We start from the raw sequence: 10,848 nt of genomic DNA, 5'->3' as shown, positions 1-10,848 counted from the left end.
AGAATGAGAAATCCAGCACGCCAGTGTCCAAGTCCAGCACCCCTACCCCGCGCTCTGACGCCCCCACCCCGGGAAGCGCCTCCACCCCGGGCCTGAGGCCCACGCCCGGGAAGCCCCCGGGGATCGAGTCCCTGGGTGAGTCTCACCTGGCACCAAATACGTGTATCTACCTTTTGTTCACTTTGACAGAGCTCATACGCTCCGTGTTCCCTTCCAAATAGTAAATACAAGAATATCAATGTGTCAATGTCAATCAATGTGATTACTGTGAGATTATAATTAAAACATTTGTAATATTTAATTTCACAAATGTTTACATACCCGTCATTTCAAATGTAGTTATAGACCAGTGTTACCTGCATGAGCAACCCACGTTTGGAATTTAGCTGCCATTCTATTATTTATTTTTCATTCCATTATCAAACTATTTCAGTATTCTTTAAGTTACAGCAGTAACCTCTCTGGATTGTGCTTGTGAGATATACAAGGTTCATGCCATTTTCTAAAATACAAACATTGTGTAAATAACTCGCGTTGAATGAGGCTACGGTGTGATTCCATTCTGAAAAGAAAAAAAAATAGATTTTTCCGTTCAACAGGAGTTAGAAAACGGTGTGTCTAGGTCAGACCAGCGGAGAGAAAAGCCAAATTAAGTAAATTGATCTGCCATACGTTTATGTCTGGGATCCAAGGACAGAAACGGAATGACTAAAATGTTCACATTCAAGTAGCTTCCTGTCATGTGCAAAACAGTGCAGCAAGCGCGACACGAACAAGGAAGCTCTCTCTCAACAATGTAAGGAGGAGAATGGGTAGCCGCTAAGAATAACTAATGGGCCATGAAATAGTAAGATGTTTAGCAGTTAATTTATGAAAAATACGAAAGTAAGAAGCACTATACACCGTACAAAATACTCAGCACAAAATACAGAATAAGATGAGTTTAAGATGGGAGATGAGTGATCATGTAAATGCATTTTTAAAAAGAGCACTTACTGCAAGTAAATACTGAATCCAAGTGCCATGGGGGGGAATTGACTATTTGACTTGGCTTGGATTTTAATTGATTCCAAAAACACACTCACACACATACACACAAAAGAAAAACACTGGAGCCGCGGTTGTCATTATATCCTAAAAATGTCCTGGTTATACGCCCAGCACCTACAGTACCAGAGTCTTAAAGCCAATTTCCTGGATTATTTCAGCAGACAGAAAACCAAACAATAGGAATGCGGCGCGGCACAATAGCATTTAACACACAATGTTGTGTTGTGTGTTGCAGTCCCCGGCCTGCGCACGCCGCTGGCAGTGCCTTGCTCCTACCCGGGGCCGTTCGGCATGGTGCCCCACCCCGGCATGAACGGAGACCTGGGGGGCGCGGCGGCGGCCTATGCCGGCCTCCACAACATTTCACCGCAAATGAGCGCGGTGGCGGCGGCGGCGGTGGCGGCGTACGGACGCACGCAAGTGGTAAACGCATCCGAATGCATGTGCAGCTCACACGCTGCGTTCAACGTCTGTGGTTAACATCACATAAGTACCTCGGTTTTAGGACGCCGAAAACCATCTCCGACGGCGGCTCTGGACGAACGGCGGTTCTTTTTCTGGCTCACGGCCCCGCTCGCATATCTCAGAACTGTTTGTGTCCCACATCCGACAGTAAGCGACACGGGACCGAAAGCGACACGGGAGACGGGCGCATCCTCAGAGCTGTTTATCCTCAGAGCTGTTTATTCTAACAATCAAAGGAGCTGCACGCAGCGATCAACGCAGTGTTTCATAAGTTCCTATCTCTTGGTTTCTCACAGCGGTGATGCAGTTTAAAAGTTTTAAAGAAAAAATATTTGTTTTTTTAAACGTTTTGAAAACAAACATCAGATGAGTTTTTAAGATTTTTTTCGAAAAAAACCCCATGAATTAATAAATAATGATTTGGCAGCCCACTCGCAGCACGCTTACTGACCACTAGGGGGCCCACAGGTTGAGCACCGCTGATCCACTGTAGTTTGGGAACATATCGTCAACCCTCATAACCAGTGGCGGTGATAGTTTACATATTTTTTTCAGGCCATGAAGCATCCAATAATACAGTATTTAAGGAATTTTTTATTTTTATTTTTAATTTTAGTTTTTATCATGATTGCCCTCGTCATGAGCATGAGAAATAGGAAGAATTTACCCCGGCCGCGGAGGCTCGAGGATATTCACCCACACTTTCTGAGTTTTCTATTCAGCATTCTTTCAGCTTCAGCCTCCCTCTTGGGCGGTCAGAGCACACGGTACATACATGTACGCCGTCGTCCTCTGGCCCGTGTCGTGATTGACATGTATGAATTCCCCAAAACTCATTTGGCTGTCAGGGGCAGTCAGGAATGCCGCATTTATTATGTATCTTGGCAACAACTTAAAAGGTTGCCTTTTATATTGAAACGTGGAGAGAAATAAACGAACTATTTACTTTCAACCGCGGCGCCCGTCGTCTGTAGTGGGGCAGCGTTGCGTGGTGCGCACGTTTGACGGGGTAAACCTAAGCTCCCGACGCACGAGTTTTAAAACGGGCCTTTCTTTTATCTCTCGTGCTTAAAGGTCCGCGCATATTTAATTTGAACTCAAATTGAGCGCACGCCACCGAATCCACTCTCGGCATTTCATTCCCTGGCGCTTCACTCCGGTGACAGCGCCGAAATTACCGGAGACGTGCGCACACAAAGAGGCGTGCGCTTGCTAATCGCTCCCCATCGCGGAGCCGGCAGTTCTGCGGGCGCGGGAGTGGGTGCGCGCGGCATTTATGTGTGGTTCAATTCGGCGTAAAATGTGTGTCCCCCGCCCTCTCTCTCTCTCTCTCTCTCTCTCTCTCTCTCGCTTTCTCTCTCTCACCCCCTTTCTCTCTTGGGTCTGTAGGTGGGATTTGATCCGCATCATCATATACGTGTTCCTGGCCTCCCTCCCAACCTGTCTGGCGTCCCCGGTGGGAAACCGTAAGTATGCCGCTGTCAAAATATGATAATGAGATTCACAGCTGTGAACATAACGTTCCCTCTTATCGTTCTCCATTTTAGAGCCGGGGAAAATATTGTTCATGTATAATATTATATATGCACACATTATATGCGTATCTTTCATGTTTTTTAAGTTAGAGTGATATGACTTAAAAAAAACATGAAACTTCATTTCATTGTGTGTGTTTTTCAATGATTCGTCCTCTGCACGTGTTGTTGTTTATAACATCCTGTCATGTCAACTTTTTGTGCAATGAAGTGGTTAAACTTTCAACAATTTCAACAATAGTTTTTATGTATTTTTTTTAGTCTGTTCATTCATTCATTCATAAATCCATTCATTAATTTTGCAATTTTGTTGTTTGTTTCTATTCAATGAAAAAAAAAAACCCCACATAATAATAAAAAAATTCTTTATTATAATAACTACAATATTATATTTTATTTTGACAGGGCTTTTCTCATTACTCTACATGACAATTATACCGAACAAAACCCCAACGCATGAATCAAAAATGACAATAAATGACGACACGCTGCCGTAGGAAGGAGATAGAAAACAAAACGGTGCGAATTCAGACCGCCGCACCTGACACGCCCCCGTCTCCCCGTCCCCTCTCCTTCCCCAACCCCCCTCCAGCGCCTACTCCTTCCACGTCAGCGCGGACGGCCAGATGCAGCCGGTGCCTTTCCCCCCCGACGCGCTGATGGGCCCCGGCATCCCGCGCCACGCCCGCCAGATCAACACGCTCGGCCACGGCGAGGTGGTGTGCGCCGTCACCATCAGCAACCCCACGCGGCACGTCTACACCGGCGGGAAGGGCTGCGTCAAGGTGTGGGACATCAGTCACCCCGGCAACAAGACGCCCGTGTCCCAGCTGGACTGCCTGGTGAGTGCATCAGAGGGACGTCCGGGACCTCCTGCCCCGCCCACCCCAGCCGCGCCCCCCCTTTTTTTTGTTTTGAGGCGAATTTCCATAAAGTCGCCGAAACAGAATGTGAGTCGACGTGTTTCCATCAACTGTGGTTGCTTAGCAACAGCAGCTGATCGGCGCGGACCCAGGGGAAATAGTGGAGGGTTTCAGAGATGTACCGGGGCGTTGGAGGAGTCGTGGGTGCGAGAAATCCCATGTCCAATATTGTGATGGATATTATAATGGCTGCAAACGTAGTTTTGGGAGTGGGACCGGGAAAAATGTGAAAATAATTCCACTCTATGAATGTTACTTATCCCTCTAGACCAGGGGTCTCAACCTCAACTTACCCGGGGGCTGCTGGAGGTAGAGTCTGGGTGAGGCTGGGCCGCATCAAGTATTCCACAAAAAAGTACAACTTCTTTTCCCTTTCCTATTGCAACACTATGCTGTCTTTATTAGGTCACTGATTACTCTTGTTGAATCCGCCCACTTCCTAAGTCCTCTGTATCTTGCACTGGGTGACAGGATATATTTTCCTTCCACTTAGTGTCACTCCGGAATCACGTTTTTAACCAAGTGACTAACACCACCGGAAGCTGTCACGAGCCTGAGCTATGGTAGCCCATAAGTGATTAAAAATATATATAAAACGCCCGGGGCAACGGCTCGGCAAAAAGGTGCGCGTGAGAAAACAACAACTAACTAACACTAAACTTTGATGTCAAGTAGGGGGCCACAAAATATCGTCCCTCAATTGGCCCGCGGGCCGCGAGTCTGAGGCCCCTGCTCTAGACGGTGAGTGTGATAAACAGTTGGATTGATGCTACAGTACTGACAAAACATACTTAATGCTCGTAGCGTTGGAAAAAATGACGCATCGATGACGTAATATAATGTAATGACTGCTCTACGTCATCGGCCCGCTTGAAAATTGGAAGAAAGATCCACGGCCCACCACCACGACTCACTTATTTATGTCTGCAAATGTCTTAAATCGATAGTCTTACGTTTAATTTTTGTGTCGAGGGCGTCCTTTATCTTCTCGTTTGTTGATCAGTCCTAATTCAGAGCCGGATGCCGCCCACCGTCCCATTCTGAGAGACGCTGAGTCGCCACTCGCCAGAACTACGCCGTGGTTGTATATACCTCTAAGCAAAGAATGTGTACGCCTCTGCGTACTCTACTCTATATTATTATTATATACACAAAATATTGACTACAATATTGTATAATTTCATATTTATTTATTACATTTGTTCTAATTCACATTAAAAAAAAAAGGTGGCTTGCGAGCAATACCCCTGGGTTCCACTAGTGGGCCGTGGCCGCACTTCATCACTGCTCAATATCATCAATCCAAAAATCCTTCTCCGTCATCGTTTATTTGTCTTCTCTATCCACACGCCAACTTCTCCACCTGAACAAATGTAAAACAATACATCTTGACAATAGTGAGGCATTTCAAATTTCTGGCATTTCTTTTCAAGATTTTGCGCGTAAAATATATTTTTGAATGAACACAGACAGGTTTATGTTTTCATAATGGATCCATCCTAACGTTTTTGATGTCGGTACCTTCCTCTAACCTACAATGAATAGCAGGAGGAATGTAGTTATCTTAACACAGTCTCACAATGTCGTGTGTGTGTGTGTGTGTGTGTGTGTGTGTGTGTGTGTGTGTGTGTGTGTGTGTGTGTGTGTGTGTGTGTGTGTGTGTGCGTGTGCGTGTGCCCGCGTGCGTGGGCGGGTCTCGCATCAGAACAGAGATAACTACATCCGCTCGTGTCGTCTCCTTCCGGACGGGCGGACGCTGATAGTGGGCGGCGAGGCCAGCACGCTGTCCATCTGGGACTTGGCCACGCCCACTCCGCGCATCAAGGCGGAGCTGACGTCCTCGGCCCCCGCCTGCTACGCCCTGGCCATCAGCCCCGACTCCAAGGTCTGCTTCTCCTGCTGCTCCGACGGGAACATCGCCGTGTGGGACCTCCACAACCAGACACTGGTCAGGTATGGGGATCCATAAGAACCAAAAGAATGAACCTTCATTCCAATGTGATTCTTTTTTTTTTTGTTTTTAACCACAACCGCTTCTCCGCCCGCGCCTATCACGCCCGCAGGCAGTTCCAGGGCCACACCGATGGGGCGAGCTGCATCGACATCTCCAACGACGGGACCAAACTGTGGACCGGAGGGCTGGACAACACCGTGCGCTCCTGGGACCTGAGAGAGGGCAGGCAGCTGCAGCAGCACGACTTCACCTCCCAGGTGCACACACACACACACACACACACGCATGCCCACACACTCACACACGCACACACACACACACACACACACACACACACACACACACCCCTACACACAGGCACACACACACACGCACACACACACACACACACACACATACACAAATGCACACCTACACACGCACACGCAAACGCCCACACGCACGCACAGGCAATTGTCTGTAGCGTCCACAGTCTCAGGCTAATTTCTGCCTCTAACCGCACTACAGAATGGAACTCTGGCTCAGTCTGTCAGGTAAAAAAAGCCATAATAAGCAATAATTGGCTTCTCTTGGGATTTTCTTGAAAAGGGACATTTTTACAATGTGTGGAGTGGTGAAGACACGCAGACAGGTGGAGAATAAAGCATGTAGAGTGATTTCACGCTGCACAATAACGCCTGTCAAACAACCAAAGGTCTGGATTTATACGTTTGGGAAAACAATACCGCCATTTAGTTAATGGTTCCATTTAGTAGGAAATGTGATTTCTGACTTTCTTTTCTCTTTTTAAACCTCATTTCATTCAGAATAGTTCCATCTCACAGTTCTTTTTCATTCCTCAAAACACATAGAATCTCTTTATTTTTAATGAATAGTAGGTGTTCTAGCCTTGTAGCCCTGATATTGAATGTATTGTGGTATAGTATAATTCAGCATAATATAGGATAGTAGAGTAGAGAATAGTATAGCATAGTACAGTATATTCTAGTATAGCATAGTACAGTATTATACAGCATAGTATAGTACAGTATAGTACTGTATGGTGTAGTATTGTATAGTATAGCATAGTATAGTACTGTATTGTACTGTATATTATAGTATAGCATAGTACTGTATAGTAAAGTGTATTCCTGTATAGTATAGTATAGTATAGCATACTATAGTATAGTATAGTAAAGCCTAGTACAGTATAGTATAGCAAAGTAGAGTACATTCTTGTATAGCATAGTATGTAGTATAGTATAGCATAATATAGTATAGTATAGTACTGTATAGTATAGTATATATAATTTAGTATCGTATAGCATAGTATAATATAGTATAGTACTGTATAGTATAGTACTGTATAGTATAGTGTATATAATATAGTTAAGTATAGTATAGTATAGTACTGTATAGTATATATGATATAGTATAGCATAGTATAATATAGTATAGTATAGTATACATAGTATAGTATAGACACACACCCACCCTGAGAGCCTGGAGGTAACCAGTAGGTGGTGCTTTGCAGATCTTCTCTCTGGGATACTGTCCGACGGGGGAGTGGCTGGCGGTGGGGATGGAGAACAGCAACGTGGAGGTTCTCCACGTCACCAAGCCCGACAAGTACCAGCTCCACCTCCACGAGAGCTGCGTGCTGTCACTGCGCTTCGCCCACTGCGGTGAGAGCCCACGTCCCGCACCATCCACCACACAGCCCTCCGTCCGGTAGAGACGTCGCACTTTTTGTCGCTCGCCCGACCTTTTTTTTTTAACCAATTAGGGTTAAAGTGAAAACCTCCATCTATTCCAGCTCTTACGTCACACAGTTATTCCACCCAAAATGAGTGAACTGACTGGGGGGAAGGAGACGGTCGCCGTCGACTCCCACAGCGTCCGCGGCGCTGGGCGTCCTGGCCCGTCCTTCTCCTCCTCCTCAGCTCATTAGTCGGTTGAGACGGAGAAAATGAACCAACTTCTGATCAAACTCCGCCTCCACCCAAACCCTGCCTCCATACGAGACGGTGTTTTGATGTGTGCTGTTACCGTCAACCCCCGAGACTGTTCTGAACAGACAGTGAAATCATCAAGAGACAAGACCAAGGCTTCTCTCTCGCTCTCTCTCTCTCCATCTTGGTAGGGTTCGGAAACTTATTCTCTCTCTCTCTCTGTCTCTCTCTCTCTGTCTCCCTCTCTCTTTCTCTCCCCCCCTCTCTCCCTTTTTCTCTCTATCTCTCTCTCCCCCGCTCCCTTTCTCTCCTTCTCTCTCTTTCTCTCTCTCCCTCTCCCCCTCCCTCTCTCTTTCTCTCCCCCTCTCTTTCTCTCTCCCCCTCTCTCTCGCTCTCTCTCCCTTTTTCTCTATCTCTCTCTCCCTCTCTCTCTCTCCCCCCTCTCTCTCTTTCTCTCTCTCTCCCTCTCTCCCCCCCTCTCTCTCTTTCTCTCTCTCTCCCTCTCCCCCTCCCTCTCTCTTTCTCTCCCCCCTCTCTCTTTCTCTCTCCCTCTCTCTCTCTCTCTCTCTCCCTCCCCTTTTCTCTCTATCTCTCTCCCTCGCTCCCTTTCTCTCTCTCTCCCTCTCTCTCCTCCCCCTCTCACCCTCCCCCCCCTCTCTCTCTCCCTCTCTCTCTTTCTCCATCTTGGTTCAGTTTTGAAGCTAGCTCTCTCCCTCTCTCTCTCTCTTCCCCCCCCTCTCTCACCCTCTCCCTCTCTCTCTCCCTCTCCCTCTCTCTCCCCCTCTCTCCCCCTCTCTCTCTCTCTCCATCTTGGTTGGGTTCTGAAACTCGTTCTCTCTCTCCCTCCCCCCCCCCTCTATCTCTCCCTCTCCCCCTCCCCCTCTCTCCCTCTCTCTCTCTCTCTCTCTCTCTCTGTCCCTCTCTCTCTCTCTCTCTCTCCATCTTGGTTGGGTTCTGAAACTCGTTCTCTCTCTCTCTGCAGGGAAGTGGTTTGTGAGCACAGGGAAGGACAACCTGCTCAACGCCTGGAGAACGCCGTACGGAGCGTCCATATTCCAGGTAACCATGGCAACGTCCCGACTCCAGATACAGAGTCAGGGTCTGGTTGTGAATCACAGTGTGAGGCTTCTAAAACCCTTCAGTCCCCTCGTCATTTATTTTTTGTGATCCTCGGTGTCACTTCTATCTTGGTCGTTTTTCTCAATTTACCTTTTACTTTATTGAGGTAATGCGACATACCACTGGAATATGACATCTTCTATTCTATCTGATTCTGATTCTGATTCTATTCTATTGTTTTCTATTGTATTCTGAATTGTTCTGTTCTGTTATATCCTATAATTTTCTTTTCTATTCTGTTATTTTCTATTCTATTCTATTCTATTCTATTCTATTCTATTCTATTCTATTCTATTGTTTTCTATTCTATTATTTTCTGTTCTGTTCTATTCTCTTGTTCTGTTCTTCTCTATTATGTTCTCTGCTGTTCTGTTCTATTCTGTTCTGTTCTATTTAGTTTTGTTCTATTCTATTCTGTTCTATTCTATTCTGTTCCATATTGTTCTGTTCTATTCCGTTCTGTTCTATTCTCTTCTGTTCTATTCTGTTCTATTCTGTTCTATTCTGTTCTGTCCTGTTCAATTCTATTCTGTTCCATATTGTTCTGTTCTCTTCTATTCTGCTCTGCTCTATTCTATCCTTTTCTATTATATTCTATTTTATTCCGTGCTATCCCATTTTATTCTATTGTGTTCTATTCTGTTGCACTCTTTTCTGTTCTACCCTGTTCTGTTCTGTTCTATTCTATTCTATTGTGTTCCGTTCTGTTCTATTCTATTCTATTCTGTTCTGTTCTGCTCTGTTCTATTTTATTCTATTCTGCTCTGTTCTGTTCTATTATATCCTATTCTATTCTCTTCTGTTCTATCCCATTCAATTCTATTCTGTTCTATTCTGTTTTATTCTATCCTTTTCTATTCTATTATTTTCTATTCTTTTCTATTCTACCCTATTCTATTATATTCTGTTCTATCTCATTCTATTCTATTCAATTCTATCCTATTCTAACCTATTTTATTCTGTCCTATTCTTTTCTATTCTATTCTGTTATTTTCTATTCTATTCTGTTCTATTCTGGGATTGTTGGATTTTCTGATGCTTTTGGGGCAAGATTTGTGCTTACCCAAAGATCGATCAGGCTCCACAGCAGCAGCGTTTCCTGCCGACGTGCCCTTGAGCGAGGCACCGGATCCTGTGATCGTCGCTCATAGTGTCGTACCTCCATGACACACGTGGGACTAGAAACATTTTTTCTGCGTTTCCTTCCCCAGTCCAAGGAATCGTCCTCGGTTCTGAGCTGCGACGTCTCGGTCGACGACAAGTACATCGTGACGGGCTCGGGGGACAAGAAGGCCACCGTCTACGAGGTCATCTACTAGGAAGGTCAAAGGTCACCCAAACTCACCAAACAAAAAAAAAAAAAAAAAAAACCAGCCCCGCCCCCTCCAAGCACTTTGTCACGCCCCTGTGTATATTTTTAACTTGTATATTAATGGGTTTTTTTGTACGCAACAAAACCAAACAGCTTGATTCTCGCGGAGAGCGCGACCTGTGACCCCCCCGGACCGGTTGCGGATCGGAGCAACAGGAACGGGCCGGAGACGAGCACCTGGGCGCCGGCTCCTTTTTTCCGTTTTCCGGCGGTACGACGTTTCGCTGTCGCCGTGGCGATGGGCGGCGCTCTCTCCACGCGGAGGTTTGAAGGGGAAGGTGGCGCACGCTAAGCTAACGCCTCGTCAGCGCTCTTGTTTACCACATGTTTCTTTATGAAGCTGTCGTAATATTGATGGTTTTGTTTGTTTTATTGTTGTGCACTTCTTGGGTTTTGGTTCTCGCCTTTACATAATACCTCATAGTGTTGTTTGGCCTTTTGTTTTTTCACTTCTGGAGACATTTTAACGTTTCGTTCTGGAGACATGTTGAGCAAAAAC

General features: G+C 45.8%; 1 protein-coding gene across 11 annotated transcripts in view; it reads left to right on the top strand.

Moving 5' to 3' along the window:
- LOC307232604 (transducin-like enhancer protein 4) overlaps positions 1-10,296 on the top strand; it is a gene marked incomplete at both ends in the record, with an annotated part of 40,116 nt that extends 29,820 nt beyond the window's left edge. For all 11 annotated transcript variants that reach the window (XM_080003696.1, XM_080003698.1, XM_080003697.1 and 8 more), the window contains 9 exons: positions 3-135; positions 1,286-1,473; positions 2,905-2,981; positions 3,643-3,892; positions 5,679-5,926; positions 6,037-6,184; positions 7,441-7,591; positions 8,841-8,917; positions 10,189-10,296. In XM_080003696.1, the coding sequence (XP_079859822.1) occupies positions 3-135; positions 1,286-1,473; positions 2,905-2,981; positions 3,643-3,892; positions 5,679-5,926; positions 6,037-6,184; positions 7,441-7,591; positions 8,841-8,917; positions 10,189-10,296 (1,380 nt within the window). The remainder of the gene's footprint in view (positions 1-2; positions 136-1,285; positions 1,474-2,904; positions 2,982-3,642; positions 3,893-5,678; positions 5,927-6,036; positions 6,185-7,440; positions 7,592-8,840; positions 8,918-10,188) is intronic.
- Between the last annotated feature and the right edge of the window lie 552 nt (positions 10,297-10,848).

The sequence above is a fragment of the Zeus faber genome, assembly GCF_960531495.2.
Source record: "Zeus faber genome assembly, chromosome: 7".
Lineage (NCBI taxonomy): Eukaryota > Metazoa > Chordata > Actinopteri > Zeiformes > Zeidae > Zeus > Zeus faber.
The sequence above is the reverse complement of the archived record's forward strand: the minus strand, read 5'-3'. Positions and strand labels throughout refer to the sequence as shown.